At 39.0% G+C, this 27405-nt stretch overlaps 3 protein-coding genes across 11 annotated transcripts in view; 2 read left to right on the top strand and 1 right to left on the bottom strand.

Annotated features, from left to right (window-relative positions):
- The window catches only part of LOC122536383 (cytochrome b5-like), a 3654-nt gene extending 631 nt beyond the window's left edge, over window positions 1-3023 (top strand). The window contains exons 2-4 of one of the 6 annotated variants that reach the window (XM_043668720.1): window positions 1451-1746; window positions 2532-2536; window positions 2818-3023. In XM_043668720.1, coding sequence (XP_043524655.1) covers window positions 1490-1746; window positions 2532-2536; window positions 2818-2957 — 402 coding nt within the window. In that variant the 5' untranslated portion in view covers window positions 1451-1489 and the 3' untranslated portion in view covers window positions 2958-3023. Of the gene's footprint in view, window positions 1-215; window positions 322-1450; window positions 1755-2531; window positions 2537-2812 lie in introns of those variants that run through there. The other 5 variants (XM_043668716.1, XM_043668715.1, XM_043668717.1 and 2 more) reach the window with 5 other exon arrangements.
- Window positions 1-27405, bottom strand: part of LOC122536382 (heterogeneous nuclear ribonucleoprotein K) — a 90797-nt gene that overhangs the window by 10021 nt on the left and 53371 nt on the right. The gene's annotated exons all lie outside the window — the stretch shown is intronic.
- On the top strand, window positions 7729-11017 carry LOC122536384 (cytochrome b5-like). Of its 2 annotated transcripts, none has more exons than XM_043668722.1 (2): window positions 7729-8070; window positions 10344-11017. In XM_043668722.1, the coding sequence occupies exon 2, from the start codon at window positions 10360-10362 to the stop codon at window positions 10747-10749; it is 390 nt and encodes a 129-aa protein (XP_043524657.1). In that variant the 5' UTR covers window positions 7729-8070; window positions 10344-10359; the 3' UTR covers window positions 10750-11017. The 2 variants fall into 2 exon arrangements, with proteins under 2 accessions (XP_043524657.1, XP_043524658.1); XM_043668723.1 differs by having other exon boundaries at window positions 7743-8070; window positions 10336-11017.

Below are 27405 nucleotides of genomic sequence, written 5' to 3' on the forward strand. Positions count from 1 at the left end.
AAAAAAAAAAGAAGAAGAAGGAAAAAAAGAAAAGAAAAGAAAAATCTTTTCGCTTCGTAAATATCATGTAACATGAAAATAGGAAGTTGCAGCAAATGCGAACGAGCACGTGAAACTGAAAGATGACCGAGAAACCGGCTTTCTCGTAGTAAAAAGAAAAAAAGAAAGGAAAACGGAACGTTCGCGCGGCCATCGACTTTAGTTGGAACGATCAATGTCTCGCGGAGAGTTGCTTCTCTGTTTCCTTCCGCAGAAATATTTCGCGATATCTCATCGGCTGTTTTTTTTTTCCTCTTCCTCTTCTTCTTCTTAACCTCTCAGGTGCGACGTAATTCCGTGAAAAAGTATGAATCTTTTAGAAGATTTGTCCTTACAGTATAAAAAAAAAAAAAAAAAATCGAATTTACTTTTACGAATTTACTGTAACAGTTCCATTTAGTGCGATAAATGAAGTATTTTTGTAAACCCAAGTCTACTTTTAACATAAAGGCTTGCACAATTCGGGCTAATGTTATTAGTGGAAGTTTACAAGTTACAAGCTGTTAGCACTAGTAAACTCTTCTTACGTAATCCAAGTTAAATTTGGCAAGTACATTTTACAAATTTCAATTCGACGAATTACTATATTTCGCGCAAGACTATAAAAAAGACATAACCTACAATTTTACTAATCGAATCGATTAGTATTATCGGTTGATAAATTATTCTGCAATCGTACTTAAGTTCATAAGTTCACGAGTCACATATTGATAGTCGACTAATATTACTAACTGATTAATATATATAGTAAATATAGATAAAGTCTTTTATATATTTTTCTTTCGTTTCAAGAAATGTACGTACACAGAATGAACTTCTATCTTATCTAATGTCATTATCATAGTAAATCAGTTGTTAATTTTGTTTATCGTATCATCCACAACATCAATATCGATTGGCTGTGACGTCAATGTCTTCGTTAACGAAAACATCATTTTGTGCAACTAAGCAGAATGATAGGAAGAAAAAGCAATCTCGAGTATCGATACAAAATATGAACTTCGATCGTATATTTAAGACATAGTTTCGTGCGGTGTACGAACTTCAAATCGCTATTGGAAACACCAGGATAATAAATAGTACACTGATATTTCGCAGTAACAGGAGGATTAATGGCACCGCGAGGCGATTTTATTAAAATAGAAAAGCCAATAGATTCCACAAGATTGACGTTTATGAAATTTCGACTGGTTCGCGATCGATCCGCGCTGCTCCATTTGCCGAAACGTGCTTTCGCGGCATTTGCGTGTCGGGAATTATTCGAGAAAACGATTCTACGCGCAATAAACGATCTAAACGGGATTTTCACATATTCTGTCTCATTGCGTGCGATAGAGGCTAATACGATTTCATAAAAGATGAAGGAACATCTTCGATTTACTTTTCTTTTTCTTCTTGTTTCATCCCTTAGATATCAAAAGCTACTAATAAGATACATAAAACGTGGAAAATGTCGAAGACTTATTCAGAGGAGGAGGTGGCGAAACACAATAACGCTGCGGATTTATGGATCGTGTACAAGGACGGCGTGTACGACATCACGAAATTTTTAAAGGAACATCCAGGTGGCGAGGAAATATTGTTGGATTTAGCTGGGAAAGACTCGACAAAATGCTTCGACGACATTGGACACTCCACAGAGGCTATACATCTTCGCGAAACCTATAAAATCGGAACGGTGGTGGGTGATCTTTCCGGAACAAAAACGTTAACAGGTGATACGTTGTCACATACATTACAATATTTTAAATTAGAAGTCACGTTCGTGTACTCATTTCGCATTCACTGTAATTATAAGTAATGATACATATGAAATGTGCGCGTCATTACATTTAAAAATGACATTCGAAAAATTGATAGACAAAAAAAAAAAATTGCCACCGACTCATTGTTAAGCATGAGACTAACTTCATGCATATTTATGCGCTTTGTGTGTATACTGCGAATATTATATGAAATATTCCATTTGAGAGAAGTTTCATTTTCAATTTTTCATTCGCTACAACGCAATGCTAATGAAAAATTAAATTCAAAGCTAAAAATATATATTTAAAAAATTTGCAAGGTATTTATTGTAGACACATTAGTGCAAGCAACTATTTTAAATATTCAATAAGTGTTAAAAATAATGGCATTAAATTGCTGGTATATTAACGTAATGGATTATATACATAAAATAGAATATATTACAATATTTAATGGATAAAGCAAACTTCTCGTAGATTCCATTTCTTCAATGACGTTAACAAACATTTTAAAACGCATTCTGCTAATGAATAGTTGATTATTCAAAGACTTACATGATCTATGCAAAATACATACCAAGTGTTTTCACGATAATTCAACGATCATTTTACTAATGTAATGGCAACGTTGGTTCAGTATCGTTACAATGTTAATATTATAACAGACCGGGCAGTGTATTTAAAAAAAGTCAACACGAGTATTGGAACATTTTCGCAAATCGTCAGATTTCCTTTTCAATTCAAAAGATTTAGTAATTGAAATTAATTTTTTTAAAAAAATAAAAATTTTATGATTATTTAGAATTTTATTATTAACTATTTCTTATTCAATTGGTATTATAATAAATTTATTAAATAATAAATTAATATTAAATATAATTTATTTTTATGAAGATAAAGTAATAAATTTTTGTATAATATTTGTAATAATTGTTCGGTACTTATTTACGCGTGAAACGAGTTGAAGAAGTAATGAGATTTGAAGAAATTCCGAAGGAGTACTCTTAATTATAGACTGATTTCTGTTTAGCAGGCGTGCAAGACACGAGAATAGACGACGACAAATGGGAATATGAGCCACCGAAGTACGAACGGTCACCGTGGCTTCCGGTGACGATCGCAGTTGGTGTCGTCGTTTACGCATCCATATTTTATTACTTTTGGTACTCGTAAGGGGAGCAGAATTAGGACAAATGTCAGATACTGACCAATAAAACGTTCATTCGTTCATGAAAATTACATGTGAATCTTTTTTTTCTTTTTCATTTCTCAAAAACACAAAATTAGGACACGATGCATTTATTTAAACGATTCGAGAAAGTGAACTTTAGCTACAAACATTTTATCTGCAGAAAAGAGAAACATATATCGACTCGAGTTCAATTTCTTCGTTCTCCGTTTCAAACCGCGAGAGAGCAACTAAATGTATCTTGATCGTTTCGCTTCGCTCTTTTTTTTTCTTTTTTTTTTTTTTTCAAATCGCGACTGATCGAGGCGTTCCCATTTAATTTCGATCGCAATCTATTTTTCAATATTTAAAAATACGGGCACGACGAAATGATGTTCTCCGACGTCTGATTCAATCTATCTCTCGATATTCTGGGGCACATCGCGCGTTTAAATTAAAATTCGTGTCACGAAAATTCAGCCGGGCAAAATCTGCTCCCGTATCCGGCCACGCGATCAATAAAACACGCTGTTTTTTTTTTCTCTTGTTTTTATGTTATACTCGCGAACCGGCATCGCAATAACCGTTTCACGCCGAACTTTCGCGGTCGTTTGTATCTCGATACGTAATATCGGGCGATTAAACAGGTGAAACGTAATTGCGAAACGCGTGGGAAAGATTTGTCGTCGCAAGGTCGAGACGTTGTCCCGTGGAAATTATCTCGAGATGGCTGCGAATAATGGCGGTGAAATTTCGTTGATTTAGCGAGATTCGTACAGCCTAACCGGGAGCACAAATTTCCTCGTCATCGTGACTGGCAGCCTACAGCTGACTGTTGCCAACATTCTAAACCTGCGAGTCCGCGTTTTAACCGACATCGGTGGCCTGTCTCTCTCGAGCTGCGCACGTAATTAAAAGAAAAAANAAAAAAAAAAAAGGAAAAAAAAGCGTACGGAACGTCGTTTCCGAAATTTCGTCGCCGGACAATCGGACAACGCTGGCGCGTGAAACGAAAACAGTCGTTCAAATAAGCGAATTTCAAAGCGAAAACAGACGGAACATTTGGGAAATTACTAGCCACCGCGGCGGTTGTTGTTACGACCCGATCTAGTTTCATTTGCAAGCGTAATTGTATAGAGAATTTCGGTCGATTGACGCTCGTTTAATTAATTGCCGTTATCCAAATTCATCGGTAACCGTCGACTTTGTCTCCATATATTTCTTTCTGTTTCTTTTCACACGGCTCGGCGTGACGTTCGTTCGACTTTACAAATTCTTGAACACCATTTTTCCAAGAAAATCACGTTGAAACGTGAAAAAAAGAAAAGAAAAAAAGAAAAATCGAGCGTCTGGCGTCATGTTCGCGTGACACGTGCACTCGCGATCCGCGCAGCAAGAATTAACCTAATGTCGAGTCGCATTCGCAAGAATGTATTCAAGTACTACGTGATGTCACCAAGGCTTCGGACGCATGACGAAGCAGTATTCACAATGGATATGGTCGCGCTACGTGGCCAGCGCGTAGAGAGCTTCCATTGAATGCAGTTGCATGCGGTTTAATGCAGTTCCGCATGCGATGATACGATCAATATTCAAAGTGAGTTCGAATTCAGGCTGATTCTCCACGGAACACGGCGATCATCGATTCGCAATCGCTTCGCGAAAGTATTCGGACAAGCTGGATACATCGTGAAACAAGTTTTACGTATTGTTTACGTGTTGCGTAACACATTTTCAAATTTGAACCAACACGTTCTGCACCGCGTTGCTCACACGTGAAAGAAACGCAACATACGTCTTTCAATATGTAATAAAACGAAAAAAAAAAAAAATTGAATTAGATTAATAATAAAAAATAAATAAGATAAAAAAGTAAAATTTGATGTAATAATAACAAAATAGTGATTTAATGAGGGGGCGAGACATGAAAATATTTGGGAAAGATTTATATAAAATACTTTGGCAGGAAACATGTTAACGTTGTAACGAGAGATGACTGAGAACGTATGTACATAGAAGTTATATGTAAGGTTAGTGAAAAATTAGTATAAAGCACGAGCAAACATCGTAAGTATGTAATAAATGTTAAAAATAATCCTACCGATTACTGACATTGTGTGAAAACACACTTCTGATTTCTGTGAAATGTGCACTGGTTTTCAATATCTTTTAATTTCTATAAATATTTTCAAATTTGCTTCAAGCTTGAACGTCACTAGAGCACTAATGAAATTTCAAATTATGTGTCCACGAGAAGTTCCTCCGCGCGATCGAATGTTTTCGCGAGCAGCTGTATATTATCGTTCAATTTTATTACGCGAGAGCGGTACGCTCACGATAGCAAAAACTACGCACAACGTTCAATAGCTCGTTATCTCGAAAAACAAAATGAAAATCACTGCTCAACCAGTAAATTAAAAGATATCGAAAGTGAACCAACCAAGAACCTCTTGCAGCGTGTTCTTTTCCAGAAGTTCATTGATCTCATGCAGGGTTCGCCACAAATACTACAAAACCGTTCCATTTTCATTCTACAGCTGCGTACTCGTGAAAATGCCGCTTAATGCCAGTCCATCATCTTCTTTCATAGAGATAAAGTAACAGATACGTTCATAAAGCATGGACCAGGAAGAAGAAATGTTTTTGATTCGTCGACAACGTGATTTAAAGACGATTAACAATCGCGACTACCCGAAACACTATCAAAAGAAACTTGTCACGATCAATATTAATTTTATTCCTCGTTTTGTAACGAACGTGCAATCGCGGTTTTCGCGTCCTCGTATCAAAGATAACACTTTGAATTCACTCGCGAAACTTCCATAACGATTAAACTGAAGGCACATTCGCCCATATTCGTCAAACCGTTTCACGGTATATCCCAAAATTTAATTACGATACACGATTGCGTTATCAACGTATCATGTGAACATTCTAAACTTTTTTTTTTCAGAAAAGAAAGAGTTGCTACAACGTAGGAAGATGATGTTATAATTTTGAAATGAACATATTTATAAGCATCTTTTTAATCGAACTGTGATAGCAGTGCGTGATTAATGTTACGATAACAAAGCAAATATTTCGCTCCGTTTGATTAGGTACACGATAACGTCAACCCTGATTTATTTATTGGTTGTTTCCATTCAGAGTATTATACACTACGAAAAGAAATGCTCGAGCAAAACAAAAGTTCTGATAAATGCAGGATATGAATGATCAACGAAACCTTCCACTAGCAATTTCTATCTAGAGTCGCCTAAATACAGAGCGGCGCAAAAGTATTCGTTTTAATGCTTGAAAAAAGTAGCGCAAGAACTTTAAACGATAATAAACTGTCGCTGTTTATTTGCGAAACAATATATAATCCAATTCGAAAATCTTTCTACAATCCTGCGATGGAATTATAAACTTCAAAAAATGTTTTAGGATCTTAGAATCATTCTGTATCAAGCTATGAAATTTAGCGTTTCATTATTTTTGTACTATTATTTTGCAGAATTGATATAAATTCTAAAATGTTTTTAGCCAAATTTTTATGAAATTTTCTACTATCGTGTCTCTGCCATTGAAATATATAATACTTTGTGTTATTTTGCAAAGTAAATTCAAATTCAAAAATTTAACCAAGATAACGTTATTTTTAGAAATTCTGAAATCTAAATTTACAAGATAAAAGCATTCTCATAAACTCCGCAGTTTCTTTATCGCTTAATAAACGATAAACGTGCATGTCCAATAGGTACAAATTTCAAAATACGTATACAAAATTTGCAAGACATTGTATTTCTATAAACTCTAAAATCTTGACACGAATCTTACAAAAACACTGTTCCTAGCATGTTATTATTATTATTTCTATTATTCGTAATGTTATTATGTATAAATTTCAATTATAGAAATAAGTCCAACGTCATTCTTTATAAATTCCAAGATCTAACTTAATCGTGTCTCTAACATCGTTACGTTGTTTTCATGCCTTATATAACAGATGCAAATTCCCCTCACTATGTTATGATAAGAAATATCATGGTAAAAAATGTAGACAAACGTTATACATATTATACATATAGTAAGTACTAGTAAAGTATAATAAAGTAGTATAGTAAAGTAAAGACTATACTAAAAAATTATAGCAAAAGTATTTAACACGTTTGAGACAGTGTCGGTCCCTGCGGTGTCGAACATTTTAATGGACTTTATAGGGTCTGATAAATACACTTGGATTTTTATTAATACAAAAAATACACGTAAAAAGAAAGAACTGTAATTTATAATAACATTATAAAAAATACATGCTCGACTTCGTCTCGAATGTGTTAACGAGCAAACCTCTTGAATAATTTTGGTACGCGTCTTCGCCGAGCCTTGACTGTCGTTTGTTCAATTGGAATTCGAACCAACATTGGACAATTAGCACGACTAACTACGTCATATGTAAGACCATCGGTAAAAAGAAAAAAAAAAGAGAAAGTAGTCCTAGTTAGTATCGACCTTCGTTACCAGCAGTTACACGTATGTAAATATACAACAGCGATAAATATGGACGCGCTTTAACGCCAGAGCGACCAATCCATACAACAACAAACCATCCATCTACGTAACAATTTCAACAAGAAGCCGACGAATCTCGCGTATGCGAGCAACATCCAATCTTTCCAACGTTAGGTCTCTCCGTACGGCAGATCGACTGAAGAGAGGAGCTCGCGAACGAGTGGGAGTCGAAGATGATAAAGGGCCCCTGGTGGGGCAGCATCTAGAGGGGGCAAGGATAAAGCTACTACGGACTGACCTGGTTCGTGGCAGTGTTTGTGCCGGTGCAGCCTCGTGAGCAAACTCGTCAGAGTCGGTTCTCGTTCGAGCATCGTTTCCTCCCTTTCGTTCGTTCACGTTCTTTCCCTCGGCTCTTTTCTCCCGCGGAGCCACACACACACACACACACCGAGAAAGAGAGAGAGAGAGAGAAAATACACATCGAACGGAAGGCAGACACGCCACGCCACACTACGGGTCGCAGAGAATCGACCAAGGAATCTGAAAATTGTGAACAGTCGAGGCGGCGAGAAACCGTGCAACGGACTGCAGCCGCGTTTCTCACACGATCGAAACATAAGCGAGAAGGTACGAGGTTAGCGTGTTCTGCTTTTAAATAATCAATCATGGACAGCCTCAACGGCCCGGTGACGAGCCGTAGGAAGTGAACGAGTGTGATACGTGTGCCTCGTGGAACATGCGATTCCGGCCAGAATCAGACATGGCCGACGTGAAAAAGAGGCGCTTCGATCGGAGCGTTCCTCCTCGGTGATTCTGATCCTCTATCGACGATCTACCGACGATATTCCTTCGACAATATATACACATATATATACGTGTGTGTGTGTATATCTTCTCTCTCTTTTGCCTTTGAGACCCAACAGAACTTTCCTGCACAGTGTTTCTTTTTTTTTTTTTTTTTTTTTTTTTTTTTTCATTTTAAAACGATTTCAAACAGAATGTCGTACGATCGAGTTTAAAATTGGAGCAGTTCAGTTCTGTCAATGCTGGAACTATTTTCGTATGTTTACAGCGGAATGGTGAATAAGTGTATAAAGAATGACGCAATTGCTATACGTGTTTTCAAGGTGATCGTTATTAGCATTTCCCATTGAGCGTGAGTAGTCCGCGAAGTCGTTTCAGCTAGCTCCACGTATACCACGGGAAGCCTCGATATTTAATTACATCGTGGCTAATTAAATTGCTCGATCGATCATGCCGTTGCTCCAACATTCAACACTCGTTGTCTCGTGACTCTCGTTTTTTATTCCGCCGAGGGAATTCGTCGCGGGCTCGTGGTAAGATCGATACAGCACTGAGAGAGTCACTAGAAAAAGCAAAGAATCATCGCTCGTACTGATTGGATAATCTTGATGACCTTCGCGCAATCATGGAGCGATGGCGTCGAAAATCTGCCTCCGGTCGAGTTGGAATTTATTCTCTGACCGCTCCGAAAATATTTACACCTCTTCCTTCGTTTTTGAACTCGATGATCACGCCAGTGAAAAGGATCATAAATTTTTACCACAGCTTTAGATTGAATTTCTAAAAAAAAAAATCTTGGCTCCGTCCGCGAAATAGTTTACTCTCAATCTCTTGCGATCTTTCTCGTTGGCAAAGTAATTTTTCTTGATAGAGAATAAAATACAGAATAACGCGCAGAATGGAAAAAGCGATTTCGAGGTAATAACACTTCAGAGAGTAATTAATTACCGGCTTGTAATTTGCCGAAATGAATGTTTCGTTCATAAATATTTAAACCTTGGTCCATCAACTTTTCGCTTTCTTCCTCCTTTCTGAATGAAAATTTGCCTTTTCATAATGAACACTCGGACCTTTTGTCACCGATGGAACGCATCATTTTCTAATTACGGTCTCCAAAATCGCGAAGACCATTGAACGTAAAGTCTATTCATATACGTAGAGCCTGGCTATCGGTACCGCGATTTTCATTATCTCCCTAGCAACGATCGATCGTTACATAATGAAACGTTTCGCGAGACGTTTCATCGTGTCGCGACTAGAAGAACAATCAGCTCGACAAATAACGGGCATCGAGCAAACGGCACGGCGGGTAGGATGCTCCGATAAAATCGTTATCGATTATCTGTCGAAAAAGAAACCGTTCTGCTGACCAACGAAACAAATGCGATATCGTAGCTTTATCGATCGAGCTATTTTATCAACGTGACATTAATATTTTTCACCGATGTTCTCGTTAATAAAGTACCTGTCTTAAAAAAAAAAAGAAAGAAAAAAAAACGATCTTATAAAACTTGAAAATCACGTAGAGCATGACGAAGCTAACTCTGCAGTTGTTATTGCAGCAATTAACAACCAATAATCATACCACTAACATAACGTGACTCCGCGTATTTAAAACTTAAATTGTTATACGATGTTTCTATTTCAGTATTCAATTCGATATTGTGAGTTTCAGCAAAGATGTAAGTTGCATATTTTCAGTGCGGAATGAATTTGTAGAAAAACGTGCACCAAGTGCTCCATAAATTTTAAATCGCTCGAAATTCACGACGTAGTTGTATAATGCAAATGAAAGCAAGTTCCGCAAGATACATAGACATTTATCACGCGGAGATGACGCGATTTTGGAGCACAATGATTGAAAAAACCGCGTCTCGCTGACCCTTCTTTCATAAAAATTATTCACGTGCCCTCTTCGCATATTATCTGGCAACTTTATCGACTGAAGGGAGTTGAGTTCCTGCATCTCTGGCGTTTCTTTCTGGCCGACAACACACGTATCCAGCGATCGACGAAAGAAAGAACTCCAATCTCTTTCGACGTATCTTCGATGAGAACTAAACTAACTGAACTAACCCAAAATCTTTTAATTTCAGAATTCCCGCCGATAGGATGAGCAAACAGTACACGAGGAGCGAAGTTGCCAGCTCCAACAACTCCAAAGCTCAAACGCTGTTCATCATACACGACAAGGTGTACGATGTGACGACCTTTTTGAACGAGCATCCAGGTGGCGAGGAGATCCTGCTGGATCACGGCGGTAAGGACGCTTCGGAGGACTTCGACGACGTAGGCCACTCCAAGGACGCGTTAGACCTGATGAAGAAGTATCTGGTCGGCGAACTGGTCGAATCGGAAAGAACGGGCGGCAAGCCTAAGCAGACATGGACGTCGGACTACTCGAAGGATAAGCAAAACAAGGACAACCAAGGACTGTCGCCTTTCGTCTGGGTGTCGGCCCTCGCCGCCGTGATGGCCGTCGTCTACTTCGTGTACTTATAATTGTATAATTCTTCCTTCCCCCTCCAAGAAAAAAAAAAAAAAAAGAAAGAAAAATGTTGTGTTCCATTGCGAAAGAAAGAACGAAAATGCTGGAGGCGATCCGCCTTGAAGTGTGAATAATTTTTCTTTGTAACGTGTTACACGTTGGCTGAATAATAGTTGGCACTACTTTGAATGTTACGCAGCTAACCTGTGCACCGATTTTCAATTTTTTTGTAAAACAGAATAGAAATATTGCTTTTCTTTTTTTGGGAGCAAGCCCCGGTAATTTTCACGAATCGTTTCCAAAACCTTCTTCGAATTGTTTCCTCTGTTCACCTTCAACGCGCACGTTCTTCGAGGAAAATAGATCCCATTTTTATACGCACGCTTCTAAATGACGTCGTTTCATCAGTATCTATCCCGATCAGGCTCGAATTCAAGCCGATTTCAATCCTCATTTACATAGACAATTATTCGCGTCCAACTATCCGAGGATACAGAAAACAGAACGAAACTCCTCGTTGGTATTGTTTCGTCGCAGCAAAAGAAGGAAAAATTACGAATCGATCTTATGTGTAATCCGCGGGAGAGGGGGGGCGCGGAGAGATCGCGTTTGACCCGCAGATCCCTCTCGATCGAGTATAAATCGATGTCTTGAAGAAGAATCCCGGCGAGCATTTGCATTCGAATGGCTCGCATTACAAAAGCCTCGTTGCAAGTTTTCAACGAGAGGAGGTAGCCGAGGTAGAGACGCGATCCGATCCGATCGAACCTCCGTTCGTTTGGATAAGAGATGCAATCCTCTCTTCGATCGGTGCTGTTGCACGTCGTACACCCGCTAATTTCTGAAGCTTCATCCAGGTGAAAACAAATTGAAGCATGCGGATCACGTAAAGAGCGCCGGTGTAAATTAAGTTCTCCCCCCTCGATGCGACGACTGATCGCGCTCGATTTGCCCATATAAATCGTTTAACGCGCGCTGATTTTCATCCGCATCCGAGACTCGAATATACGAATTTCCAGCGACTGGAAATTCATTGGCCGTTTCGCTCACTCTTCTGTCCATTCCGTTCGACAATGTCAGCCACGATCGTACACGATTTCATTCATCGAGATCGGGACGAATTAAAAACATGATCGTTGATCTATTTTGGGCATACGCGAATACGCCCGATCGGCCCATCGTTTCGATTTTATTGCCATCTCGGGTGATTGGCAAATAGAGCCGATGAATAATTTGGCGGACTAATTGGGAGGAAATCAAAAGCATTAACGAAGCGGACCGATTCTCTGTGTCAACTGGAGCGCATGAATTTAACAATGCGAGAAAGGTCGAAAGGGGAGAGGCGGCAGGGTGATGGAATATCGGAGGGGAGGCAGAAATTATCCAAGAAAGGTCAGTCCTTTGCGTCCGTTTCCGTCAAATGGACAATTTCGATCGAATTTATTTGGAAAATTCCGAATGTCTTGCAGCATGAAGATACTTTACGAGCAAATCAAATAAGTAGCAATCGATAAGATTAGATACTAAGCATTGTCTACATGTTTCATAACGATGAAGTTTTCAAAGAGTCATCGTTCTTCTACTCCTATCTCATTGATATGTTCAATGATACGATTATCTCGTGTATATATACATGTAAGTGTAGACAACTACATACGAAAAACGAGGAGAAACAGAAAATGATATTATTTTATTCATAGTGTTCTTGTTTACTGTGCAATATAAGTTTTATAAAAATAAAATGTCTATCAGATTAATAATTTCTCGACACAGTTGAATTATTAGAGAACTGTATCGATTAATACATAAGAAGAACTCTTGCCGAGTAAATTCATTCATATCTCTAAAAATAGCAGAGATATTCGAGGTTATTATTCAAAATTATTATCCCCCCCCCTCCCTCCCTCCCAATACTGTATATCAAGTATTTGTTTATTAATTTCGATGTCTGAATTGATTTCCAACGTGCAACTGCTACAATCAATCGGATTACATCAACGACAAGAAAAATCGAAGACCTCCTCTTCAGTGCTGTCCTTTCTCGTCTGAACGAGCCAATAAATCTGTCTCGAGGATCGGTATCATAAAAAATAAAGAAAAATAAAAAAAAAAAAACAAGAAAAAAAATAAACGGATATTCTTCTTCGAGCATATCGTTTCCAATGGCTGGTTTTTACTTGCAAACGAAGTTCAAGGGGATTAAGAAGCCACTTCATCTTTCGAATCGATGTCAAGCGGCCCGAGAGACCAACAAGATAGCCGAGATATCATCTTCCTTCGTCAACGAAGGAATTCTTCACGAGTGACAAAGGGTTGAAAGGTATTATTAAATATTCCGCCGTTAGCAGGAAGAAAGCCACTTAATCGACATGGGACGAGGGACTAATGCGGTTTCCAATCGATTCGCCTCGTTTCAAGCGTCCGCCGACTCCTTCTTCCTCGAGCATCCTTATTTTTCTTCACAATTCCCTTCCCGTTCGTGTTTATCGTTATCGTTGCCTTCGTCGTTCGCTACTCGCCTCTAATATATTCGAGGAAATTCAATTACTTATTACACGATCTTCTGGTCGTGCGATCGTTGCCTTTGTCCTGCTCGTCATCGTTACGGCTCACCTTTGTTCCCCCTCATCGTCGTCACAGTTATACCTCGTAGCGGGCGAATAAAGAGCGCGTCTTTATAGCAACACGCGAGTATTCTCCAAACGAGTTCGAGGAATGATTTTAACAAGACCGATCTGCACAAGGAAATACCGGATTGTGTGGCATCTCTTTAAGAAAGCAAACGTCGATTGTCTATTGTGCCCAGACTTTCGCGATACGATCCTTTTAGTCAATGATACGAGTGTCAACTCGTAAATCAAGAATACCAAATTACGTACAGCTACGTTAACTTTTCACACTTGTCTCTTTTCACTTCATTCGACCTTTGTATCAAGGAATAATCAAACGCCGTGTGAATTTTAAATTTCTCTCCGTTCTCAAGAAATGTTCACGTCGAAAAAGCGTCGGCAACGAACGACGACTTCAGGGGCCACGAGTGAAACCCAGATCAACCGCAAGCCAGTAGAACAGTCTCCTTTACGTAACAACGATCCCTTGTTCCTCGACTTCGGTAGCAAAAAGACGAAGGAAGCGGCGGAGGGGGTGGGCGGAAGAGCACCCGGCAGCCAGCACGAGAAGCAGATGGCGAGCCATCCGCTGGCCGATGTGGAAAGGATGTGCGGTTTTCCACATGTGTCAACCGGTCGTTCAGAGCGGTTCTCGCCGCAAACCGCGTCCCATCGGAAGAAAGCGAGCTTCTACTCGGGGGTCAGCGCCGAGCCGGAAGTCACGCTCACGACGAGTGGGAGGCACCCACGTTTCCGCGAGAAGAGGAGCAAGACACTGGCCCACGACCGTTCGGTTAACGATCGCGCGGCAATTCAATAATTAACGTAAACGACGAGCACGAACACGCGCCGATGCATGCCACAGGTGAGAAGTTCCTGTGCGCGGTTATTCACGCGTCAAGAGCCCGTGGCAATTAGGCGAAAGCGAGCTCCTAACGCTTCGACTTGCTACCGTGATGACTTGGCAAAGTTTGCGGATCGCTAATTTGGCGACGTTCGATCGTTAATCATGGACGTTCAGCCGGTTCAAGATGAACAAACCGCCGTCTCGTTTCCGATGTTCGACGATTTGAATTGCAGTTTTCTTTTTTTTTTTTTTTTTTTTTTTTTTTTTTTCTGACAAGAATTTTCGCGATTAACTAGTACATATTTATAAATGTAAATATATGTATATACTTGTAAAATGTATTACGAATTATGTCATTAATTTAACAATTTACAATATGAATAGTACATGATAATTTAATCTGATTTAGTATTTTTATCTATTGCCAATGAATAAAATATTCAACTAGCTTGTTTGAGATGTCACATTCTTATTTTTTCTAACTTACTTTAGATATACGATACGAAAAAAAATAGATCATTACGGTTAAATTTCTGGGAAGTTAAATATTATATGTGGATCGTCAGACTATACAGGTTGTCTCCTCACTGTCGAGGATATTTTTCACTTTTACGTTTTATTTTATTTGACGAGTTTCAGGCGACAAGTTTGCAATTGACGAGAAGTAAAATCTCCTGTCTCGATCTTAGTTCACTCGTTTAAATTAATCTGAGATTCTCGTTGCCTCTGAACTCTGATTGTAATGGGACACGATTCTGATATAAATACCGGCGACAATCGGTCAATGAAGACGACGCAGAAAAATAGCCGAGTAATTCTGTCACATCTTGAAACGCGGATAAAACGTGGAAAATACGAAAGGAGACGAATCGGATCTATAGAATAAGTTTTCCAGAGTTTTCTCTATCGCCTCTTTTCTCGCTGCCTTGATATACAGTAATGACCAAAAGTTTTGGTTCACTTGTACTTTATACAGATAGATGTTGTATCTGTGATGCGCGAGCGAAGGAGAATTGTCAGTTTTCGTAGAAATTTATAATATTTAAACTCAAATATTACGTATGTATGTATTAAATTTAAAAAAAAACGGTGTAATGTAAGATTAAATGTTTGATTTTGAACATATGTAAACGTCGATAACATATCTCGCGTTTTATTACACTTGGAAAATATATATCATTCTTTTGAAAATAATGGTTTATATTATTCTGACTAAAATCTGAATTGTATTCTTTTCTTGTCTGCCCATGACAGATATGTTAATTCATATTTTAAACATTTTATATACACAATGTACCGCCATTTTCATATCAAAATACATATATTTAAAAAAAATTTTTATATCAAAATATAAAATCGCTATTATGTTAAAAGCGTGCAGTGATATTAAAATATGTATGGGAACTGTTTAACACAAAAGCGATGTAAGTCAATTTTTTGCCCATTTGGTTTAATATCGCGTTCCGAAAGCTTAACCTCCATTCTCTTTCATACATATAAAAGCGATATAAGATATAACAATGGCTCTGCATAAAAGAGACATAACATTCTTTCTTTTACGTCATCCCGCTTTTGCATAAAAGGCTCATCTATTTCGCACGTAGAACGCGTGCTCAAACTTTTGGCCATTAGTGTAGCCATGCTGACACATCGTTCGACGCGTTCAGGAATTTTTTCCCCAACTTTTCACCCTTTCTCGTCAACGTAACGAACCATCGCCCCTATCGCAAGTAAATTCGATCGGTGAATCGTAAAACAGTTTACAGCTATTCTTTGACCCAACTGCGTGGAAAATGTGCAATTTCCCTTCTTGTTTCATTCCGTAACGAATTCGTGAATTTTACAGCAAAAGAAAAATCTAACGTCGAAACTGCATAAGCTAGTTTCTCAGAGAAGCATTTCTTTCTCACGTTTTTTTTTTTTTTTTTTTCCTTCAATCAAAATGTTCCTCTCTCCCTGACGAATCGTTGCTGATAAATTGAAGTCCAATGATATTTCCGACGCGGAGGATTTCAATTTTCCCGCGTAATTGCTCATCTGTACCCCGATGACGAGTCCGGCGGAATTTCGCGACGCCCGAAGGAGATTTTCCCGTGGACAGTCTAATATCGCTAAAAGCTTTTTAATAAACAGTCTTTGAGCACATCGGTGCGGCTGGTTGGTTGCGTAAGAATACGGGCTCGTGCAGGGGCTGCTTTCTCATGAGAATCTACCTCCCACCCACCCCACTCCACCCTCTTTCTCCTACCGTTTCTTCTTTTGGGATAGTGAAACGAAGACAGTGTGAAACATTCAATGGCAAACTTCCGGAGGAACGCGGAAGCTAGCCGAGCTAAGAGGAGGAATTTAGGGGAAACGTACGCGAAAGAATCGAGGGATGATAGAAATGGAATTAAATGGGAAGACGCGAGTCGACAATAAACGGAGGGGAGGAAGAAACGACGAAAGTAAAAAGAAAAAAAAAAGAAAAAAAAGAAATAAAGAAAGAATAGGATTAAAGCGAAAGAGCACTGTCTGAAGGAAACTGTACCTCGCGGAGAAAATAAAAGAGAGAAACGAGACAACAAAGGAATTGCGTCGCAAAGGAGATATGGCGAAAACAAGAAAAATAAATAACGGAGGAGCTGCGGGGAGAGAAAGTGGAGGGGTGACGTGGGGGAAAGGAATTGAAAACGACAGGAAGAAAAATAGAGCGGGACAATGGGACTAGATGAGCTAAACGCGTAACACAGCGTGCGACGTACATACTCATGTGCCCGGCGAAAGGGGTGAGAGAGAAATTGCAGCGCGAAATTACAAGCAAATGGAGGTGAGAATGGATCTTCGAATCGCAATTTCTCAATCTTCGATGAGGTTAAAAGTAACGCGCGGTAAAAGGAATTAAGGGGGCATTACGTAAGAAACAAAATAGACAAACAAGAGGGAAAGAAAACACAAGCCTGCCAGGGAGAAACGAGCGGCGGTGAATAAAATGAGAAAACGGTGTATAACATCGGGATGAAAGTATGCGTCCAAAGAGTACCTTTCGCTAACAATTGCTAACAAACGGGGAGAGAAGGGGGTGAGGGAGATCGAAACAACGTATGAAAATTCAGCCCAGTGACAGGAGGGTTGTGCGACGAAACTGGAGGAAGACAGCCGCTATTTATTTTACGAAGTAGCTGAAACGTACGATATTGTCCCTTGCCAAAGTACATAAAACTCTCTTTCAACCTTCCCCGGTCGATTCTTCCCTGTCCCTTCGTCGATCGTTTCCCAAATCATCCTCTGTTTTCAATTCTCTGCCCCACCATCCCCCTCGCCGATTCCAGCAACTTTTCCACGAAAAGCATAAATTACCGCCAAGAATTATGGGGAAATAACACGCGAGATCTCGTTCGCTTATCTCTCGGCTATGCGTCACCCTGCTCGCTGAGAGAAAGAGGGAAAGAGGGAGAGGGAAAAAAAAAAAATAAGGGGTGGCGAGCAAGATCCGACTCTCGCGTGAACATTTTTCACGTTCGTCACCGCGCGACCTTACGTCTCACGAGGGGCGTATTACGTAATTACTGGAGGGAAACGTCGACCAACAACGGCGATCTCGAGATTACACCACCCTCGTTGTTATTTCGCGCGTCGAACCGCGGACCCGGTAAAAACGAGAACGACATCAGAGCAATTGAGAAACGTATGGCTGCGAATCTTTCTCATTTTCGGGACAATTTCTTCTTGACAAAAAAAAAAAAACTTCCGTGACGAGTAAACACTGATGAAGAAACTATTCAGAATGGTTTGCCAGATCAATGCAATTTTATCGGCTGTTTAATTATGATTAGGCATTTTTATACCACAGAATTAAAGAAATGGAATCTATGTAGATGTTTGTTTCATTTACTTGATATTATAATAAATATCCTAGTTTGGAAATCTTACATTCTTCTTGCACATTAATACGTTCGAATTTCCCATAATCAATCTATTTGCGATTCACAGTTGAAAAGAAGATTATCCAACGTCCCGTTTCTCTTTCAATGCAAACAAAGTAACGCTTGACTTTCGGCTTAATTCTTTAAATTTCAAATTGACCATTGAGGAAACGAGTGGATACAAAGGTATCATTAATCATGGGATATTGATCCCGACGTATCGAGTGGAATTATACTCCAACTGCCGAAAGTACAAATAACATGTTAATTAACGAACAGCGCAAACAGCATATTAATTAAAATACTCGAATAGGTTGTAAATGCAAACAACTGGACTAAAACTAACAGCGACGAGGAGGAAAAAGATTCGAGAATTCTAGCAATTTACAAATTCACGCAAATAAAGTAAGGTACGGGGGGGGGGAGGTTGCAGGAATTGCGCGTGGGAATGTGAAATCCAGCGGAATTTCGTGGAAAAATACGCAGATTGGAACCGGAGCCTGTTTCCACCCGAACAGGAAACCGATAGCATCGAAGAACCTCCTCCGCAAAGGTTCGTCGTTAGAGGAATGATTTCGCTCGTTTTCTCCGCGCTTTGCCCGGAAATAGCAGGGACTTGTGTGGTCAGTCACACGTGCAACTTCCATTCCCTGTTTTGCACGTCGAATCCGACACTTACGTATCATTGGCTGAATTGTAAAAACGTGTTACGTGGTGACGTTGATTTAAAAGATGAACTGAACGAGTGTTAATTAAAATGTACATTTTTCTTTGAAATTGTTAGAAAAAAAAAAAAAAAAAAAAAAAACACGAGAAGTGAAGGAAACTTCTCAGAGTTTCCGTTTTTCGTCTCTAATTTGCAACTATTGTCAATCTCGAACAAAGTAAGACGACAACTGAAAGGATCAAAATTAAAACGACAACGAAAGGAATGATTTCATTGAACCGGTAAATTAAGAACCAAAGAACGACGATGAAAGAGAAGAATATTATACAAAAAAAGGAAAAAAAAAAAAAAAACTCAAGGCATACCTATGTTCACCGCGAAATCCCATGAAATTGAAAAATCCAGTGTGCATCGTCGTTGAGGCGTCACTACGTTTCTTCCAAAAGGAAAAAAAAAAAACCACCAAAGCGAGTAATAATCGCGACACCGAGCGAGAGAGATCTATTGGATCGACAGGAGAGACCGGATGAAAGGAAAAGGATCCCCGGAGGACGAACTCGAGGATCCTCACGCGTAGACGATCGACCGAGAACTGAAAAGGCAGAGGGTTCGAAGGACTGTCATGCGCCCCTGATTCCGTTTCGGCCGCTGTTCAGACTCCACCCACCTTCATTCATTCACGAACGGAATTACCAGCCGCTGCTTTTCATTATTTCGGGTCTTACCCGTGCAGCTTTACATCGTGACCCGAACCGTCCCCGCGGGAAAAGGGAAAGTTGCGCGGCCTGTTCGAGAGCGCCAGCAGCCGCCTGTCGGCGAACGAGAGAGAAGGGGAGAGACAGGCTACGTTTCCGGTGATTCCAAGTTCCCGGCAGAACGTTAATTCTCAAACTCTGCTGTTGCTTCAACCCCTTAACACGTAACTCTTCTTCCGGAATTCTCATTCGAGATTTTTCCAAAGGGAGTTTCAGACACTTACTAACTCTGCTGTTCTCATACAAGCCCATCTCTAGTTGCGAGTTGAATTTTCAAAAAAGTTTCGATAAAATTATACGTATTGTTTTATTTCAAATTATCGCAAATTACACGCGTTATTTTACGAGTACGTATATGTTATCAACTTTCACGTTTTTTCAAAACGATGTAGAATTTAATTAAAGAATCTTACATATACTAATGAGAATTTTTTCATAGTTCGTGCTAAACTTGAGATATTCAATTTTATAAAAATCTAACACTACGTATACTGTATTATACTAAAATTCTATGTACTTCAATCATGGACATAAGCAACGTTTTTAAATAATTAAAAAAATAGCTAAAATAAAAATGAATAAAGAATATTCATCAATAATAGCGAGCCAATCTCGAGAAGCTTCATTACGATATTCTATCATAATCAGACTGCAGTTCAATCCTCTGGTTTAAAACCTAATAGATTTTTCAACCAAAAAATCGTACTGTCTGTTCCAAAGGAAAATTCCAATTCTTTCGAGAAACCTCTGTTATCGATCTAGATAAATCGTCGATTCGATGCAGAGGAAGATACGAGAACAAAAGAAGATGAAATAGATAGAAGTAAAAAAAAAAAAAAAAATGAGGGTGAAACTAGGGGAATATTTGTGGAATGAACGAGCGGGCACGCTTCGCAGGGCAAAAAGGCAACCGGAGGAAATCGAAAAGAGAAGGTAGTGGCACGTGAAAAGCTCTTGTTGCCCCGTGTCACGACGTCCGGGGAAGGCAGCTGCACCTGGCGTGGCAGCTGTTAGAAACCGTCCGTTACCTGGTTCGCCAGCACCTGTTTGGATTGCGTGCTGCGTGGACCTTCGAGAACTGCCCCATAGCAACACATGACGCTAAGCTCCGGAGAGAACCACCAGGAAAACCTGGAGTCTAACTATATTTGAGGGAACCGCTCGTAAATGGCGATTAATTTCGCGGTCTCTGTCTCTCTCGTGTGCGCGCAGTGTTACGTCAGAATAAAATAAATATCCGTTTTTATTAAACTAGAGAAACTCTTAAGATCGAGAAATTTTTTTTCTACATGTTCACATACGGTTGCGATGGTGAAAGCCATAGCTAGCACGATTGTCGAGAAGCGGTGGCTGAACGCCGCGTATACATAATCGTTTATCGTTTAAAATTTAAGAAAAAAGAAAAAAAGGAATTAAATGTTATGAATATTGACAAGATGAGAAAATTGAAGAAGAACTATTGGGGAAAAGGTCGCTCTTCAATTCATCAAATTCATTAACATTAAAAATCCTTTTCTCGAACGAAAACAAAGATCGAGACGTAAAAGATTCAAAGAACTGCAGTAAATTTAATTTCTCCATAGGGCAAACGATCAACTTCGACGAGCATCGTGATCAATTTAATCAGCGAATCGTAATACACGAATTGCCTCTCTGATTGTTCCCACACGATCGCTGACATTACACAGACGATAGATATTCACGAGGGAATTTCAAACTTGCAAACGACATTAAAATCTTGAGACGTTACCCATACGCGTAACATTAATTCAATTTCCGTCTGCGGGGCTGCACGAAACTTTCTCGATAAAGCAATATATCAATATACTTCCAATTCCCGTCGAAGTGACTGAAACTGCAACAAGATCAAAGCAACGGAACTCGACTTTGACGTGCTTCCTTGTTCTCGAGACGAGATCGTCCTGTCATCTAAAAGCTTTTTAAACTTCTTCGTTTTCTTTTTTTTTTTTTTTTTTTTTTTTTTTTCCTTCTGTTTTTCCACCGTGTGCATTATCCGGGAGGAATTCGTGAGAGATCGACGTGGCCGTGGTCGATATAGCGCAGACAATACGCTGGTAACGAGTAATAATAAAGGCATCGCGTGTGCGTAATTATCTAGCGTACTTTCCTGGAATTAATTTCGAGCTTCGCGAGGGAAGAACATTTTTACCCTTCGCTCGACGATCCGCTGCCACCCCCTGCCGTGTCGCGCGGTTATTTAGGAAGCACGAGAACTTCGTCGCCGCTGACGAAAAGGGGAGAGACAGAAAATGAGAAGGGATGGTGAGGGAGGGCGCGCGGAGGTTAAAAAGAAACGGCGTCGCGCCGTGACCCGGAATTCCACATGGTTTTTGCATCGCGCACTTTCTCGGGACTTTAAAGCTGCAACTTTTTCCGCCCGAGATTAAACGCTTACAGAACAAACTTGCAAGTTTTACAAAGTGCCATACATCGGCTTCGGCGACGCATAATCCGCTATAGATACCGAATATGCGGCAGGGAAAATCGAGACTGCACCGATGTTACGACCACTAAAACTACGGAGATTTAAACAGTTTCCCCATTAAGGAAAATTGTATTTGAACTCTTAAATGGACGCGTTAATTCTAAATCCGTGACTATGAACAAATTGTCCATTTAAGAGTCAATTCTACGACGTATTTTCCTCTATTCCTTTCAGATATCTCAAGAAAAGATTATTGTGATTATATTCCGTTTCCAATTGAAGGAATAGAAATAGAAAGATCAATTTGCATCGTGCGCGGAGAGCGTCTGTTCGGTATGTTTTTGATTATTCCAATCAAAGCTTGATGGAACATGCTGGCACATTTTTTAAAAATAATCCATTAAATACAAATGACTAAAGTACATTTCTATTGCGTCAAAGATGTAACGTTACATTAAAAATGAGGACATCTTTCTTGTTATTTTATAAATTAGGACACCGATTAGAAAGATATGCAAACTAATACATATTCTAATGTACATTAAAATAAAACATTATCCATTAACGACCCGACAATGTCGTTTCAGAATTAAAATAATATTTTACACGCAAATGAATTCAATTGTTAAATTTCTCAGTATCGTCTGAACTTCTAGTTCCTCTTCTTCTTCAAATTAGATGACGAAAAAAAAAAAATAGAAAAAAAAACAGTGATAAGAGTATCAGTTTCTCGACACACGATGAAGTTTTAACCGACTGCGTTAGATGGCGCAGTTGCTATCGATCTAGCTTCTTACCAGCTTCTACAGATTCATTTCTATACTTTCCACGTCGGAGGAACTGCTTTCAAAAATTAAATTTAAAATTTTTCCATTAACGATGCTCGAAGAATGACTTAACTCAGACATATTAAAAACAATTCGCAGGTTTGTTCGTTAATTCGTGCAATTACTCTATCATTGTTACATCATAACATTAATTTCATTCGTGATCTCGGGCAACATGGTCTTTATTAACCGACCAAGCTTATCAATCCATAACTCGCTTACGTAAGGATCCAGTCGGCACCGAACTACAAAAATTCGTGATTCTCGCGTTCACTGAGACTGCTACTATTAGATTACAAAAATTCACATATTTATGTATAATAATTAAAGAAATTTACATCAAATAAAAATTGCTTCCATCCAGAATAATAAGAAAAATAAGGTTCATGTACCGATAATGTTACTACGAATGATACAATAATTAAAAATGCCACAAGGGAATAATTTCTCACATGACAAAGTATAAAAATCATACATGATCAAACATTATTACAATTAAACAAAGATCTCAATTTAAAGAATTATTGAAATCTCCTTCATAAAAAAAAATTCGACCAGGCGTGTGCTTAAACATGTACATAAAATTCCTTTCTTATTTCAACGTGCACAATCCATCAGTGAAGACATGCCCTATGTACATTCGACAAAATATTCCAAGAATGCACACGCGATCTAATTATCAACAGACGATGATCGCGTACAGAACGATCGATACTGACGTTATCCGTATTTCAGACTTTCCTCTAGACTCCCTAACAACCGTTCGTTACCCACCGTTTTAACGAAGAGAAACAAAGAGTTTCATCGTGGAACTCGTTCTTCACGCCAATTATCGCATCAAGCAACATACGCCGCGTCACGGAATTTTTTCTCTCGACTGTTGTCCACTTTTGCGCGAAGTTTACTGCGCGGAGCCCGGTTCTCAAACGCTCTTTATCAATCAAGCAACACGTCGCGCGCCCGGCGATTTCAGAAAGCCAGGACGTGCAAACGTCTGGCGGTGATGGATGGAAACGAAAAGTTTTAACGCCACCGCGGAATCGGCGGCTTTCCAATTTGTCCTTGCCGGTTAACGAACCCTAAATTAAAAGGGAAATACACTTCTTTTCTTTTTTTTTCCTTTTTTTTTTTTTGTCAGAACGCGTCGCCGTAATTGAGCGAAGAGAAGAGGACAAAACAGGGGGATGAATGAGTGTAATTATGAGCGGGGCGGGACCGATTCGAGCGGCTCTCGAATGAGAAAAACCGGACACGACGATGGCGACGACCGACGCCACCGTAACTCTGTAAATCTGTTTAGCGGTCGAAGGAACATCCTGGAAATGACCAAACACTGCTGCCGGAAACGACGTGCGAACCGCCGTGCAATTAACAGGACGGCATTCTTTCACACGTTTAATTACAACTTTTAAATGCAAAAGGACACGTTCGATTGAGCCGGTTGATTGACAAAATCAATTAAGTCTTTCCTTTTGATGCTGTGAAAATTGGACTCTCGTGGAATAAATTGAGAACAGAATGTAGCTTTATCGCAGAGAAATAAATAGTAATCATGATGATATAATTTGAAAGAAAAACTACTTTCTTTTCAACAGTAAACTAACGATAAGGCAACGAACAAGTGCCATTATTTGTGTAGAATTTTTGATTAACGCGAAACAAAATATAGGCAAGTTGAATTGATAAAGGAGGTAAATATAATCAACACTTCCATTCGCTTTTGTAATAAACTCGTTTTTTTTTTCTTAATTTTACACTCGTTAATTGGAGAACAAAATAATGGATATATAATAAAATGATCGATATACTTGGTAAAACTAACACTTGATAAAATTAAAGTGAAACACAGCGAAAGACATCAATTTGCATTTCAATATCAATTGACGTCTTGATATTTATGATATTGGCATTACGTAAAATACACGTTACGACACACCGCAGTGAAATAAGCATTAAATTGCATTGTGCGCAAGAAATATACAAAATTTCCGTGCCGACGTTAACGAGTTAACGTAACAAGGTCCATCGGTAACCTACCGTGTATGCTTTATTCAAAGAGATGAGAAGGACACAAACGAGACACCCTTCAATCAGAAGAAGTAAGAAGCGATTCCGAACGCGTCTCGTATCAAAAAATTAGGGGGAGCATGGAGGAGGGGTAACGCAGCGTGAACAAGTCGGTTTTATTGCTTCCAACGGGAAACATCCGGCGCCAGGATCACGGAAGTATTACAATACACGAGACACGTCTCTCGAGTCGAAACACGTGAAATATTACACACGCTTGGGGCATTGAAGAGTAACGAAATAGCATCGCTGTTGACAGAGAGAGAAAGAAAAAGAATCGCGAAGTCATTAAACTCTGGATTAAGTTCACACTTGAATGACTGATGCTTGATGCAAACATGCCAAACATGACACCTGTGTTTTAACCTGTTAACCTGTCAATTCTCTAACAGATATTCCAATCGTTTGAACGTAATAATTTCTCCATTCATCTGTTAAATTTTTTTAAGAAACGGTGTCCATTAACAAAACAAATCGTGTTATAATTTCATTTACGAAGAACACGAATCATTTTGCTTTCATTATCGTTAATAATCGTTAATTCCTCAATTTTAGAAACCTTTGACCCGCTTGAAACAGATCAGAAACCTCGGCTAAGCTTTTAAAGTAAAACATGCGTTCCTTCGTTTATTTTTCGCAATCTTGTCTAGATAAGATCAATGATATCCCCTTTTGAACACCGATCGAATCAACCATCGATATCACCTCTCTAGATCGCGCAACTGACTCTCGGAGTGAATGAATTTTTCAATTTCGTAGACGTACGTTGGAAATTATTTTCCTTGGCGGGAAAATGTTCAAACAGTCGTCGTTAGAGAGAAAGAGAGAGGAGAAAGAGAGTGTGTCAAGACTGACGTAATACGGAAGGAAAGAGAAAGAGAGGAGCCGACAAAGCACGAAAGAAGAAAAGTTGCAGAGTGGTACCGGGTAACAAAAGGTTCGCATCGGTTGGTTTTACCACTTGTGAACGTGAAAACGTAACGAGCCACTTGGCCACATTGCATATTCCACCGCCTGGATATTCGGGCCCGTTGTTACGTAAAATTCGGCCACCGTTTCGTTAATTAAAAGCAGCATACGATTGTCGTATTCGGCCGGCTCGTTTATCAACCTCAACCTGTGTCTGCTCCAAATGATTCAATCTGTTCTCTTCAGACCCTTGAGTCTCTTTGGCGCAATCATCGAATAAAGTAGACGCCCACCAAATTGCTCGTTCATATTTTTCTCTTCGTTCGTATTTATCATAGAATTAACAACGTAATATTTTAATTCGAAGCTTCACGACGCTTTGAAAACTTTTTCAACTTGTACGAGCCACCACGACGCAAACGGGTGTAAGTCGAAAGAACAATTAAGAGCAAATAAGAGTTCGGTAACATTTAATGTAAAGATAGTAAAGGTAGTAAAATTTTCCAAAACGCAACAATGTTGAAGAATGTTACGTCTTCCTCGCGCGAGACATTATTAAAATTATGTTTCATACCTCTTCTGTACATGACAGAATGGCGATTAAGCTTTGAAAATGTGATACGTAAACTAAATAAACGAAAAAATCTATACCCCTTCTGCATCAAACGGTTCGCACACGTATCGGGAACGCATTATTTATTATACGAAGGTACAAATGAAGTTACAGTGCACGAGCGTATAATAAAATTACAATTAACTATGAAATTGTCTATTTGATTATACGACAAAATGAAGTAAGGAGCAGAGAGAGAAGAGTATTCAATGGAATGCGGTTGCTTATTTTCCTCGAGCAGAGGAGACGGCCCTCGCGATTCAAGAAGGACGTAAAACGACAGGAAACGCTGAATAATTTCCTCATTATCCCGATGGACGGCAAATTCCAGATTTATTAACGCCGGTTCTGCAATAGGCTATTCAAATCGAGGCGGACCAGCGACGTGAAATCGGTCAGCTAGGGCAATGATTTAATATCACTAATCTCAATTCTAATCCATTTGCGAGGTCCAATTTTCCTTTTCACTCTTCTATTCTCTATTGCGTAAGTTAAATCTTCGAATTATCTTTAACAGTAGAACCACCAAAATGGTCAATTTATCATTTTTTTTTGTTAACCTAACCTAATCTAAACCTTCTATTCTCTATTGTGTAAGTTAAATTTTCGGATTATCTTTAACAGTAGAACTACTAAAATGGTTAAAATGACCAATTTTTATTAACCTAAATCTTCTACTCTCTATTGCGTAAGTTAAATCTTCGAATTATCTTTAATGCCAGAACTATCAAAATGGTCAAAATGACCAATTTATCATTTTTGTTAACCTAACTTAATCTATTCTCTATTGTGTAAGTTTTCGAATTGTCTTTAACAGTAAAACTACTAAAATGGTCAAAATGACCAATTTTTATTAATCTAAATCCTCTCTCTATTGCGTAAGTTAAATCTTCGAATTATCTTTAACAGTAGTACCATCAAAATGGTCAATTTATCATTCTTTTGTTAACCTAACCTAATCTAAACCTTCTATTCTCTATTGTGTAAGTTAAATTTTCGGATTATCTTTAACAGTAGAACTACTA

Source organism: Frieseomelitta varia, unplaced genomic scaffold, assembly GCF_011392965.1.
Source record: "Frieseomelitta varia isolate USP_RPSP 00005682 unplaced genomic scaffold, Fvar_1.2 scaffold_827, whole genome shotgun sequence".
NCBI classification, from domain to species: domain Eukaryota; kingdom Metazoa; phylum Arthropoda; class Insecta; order Hymenoptera; family Apidae; genus Frieseomelitta; species Frieseomelitta varia.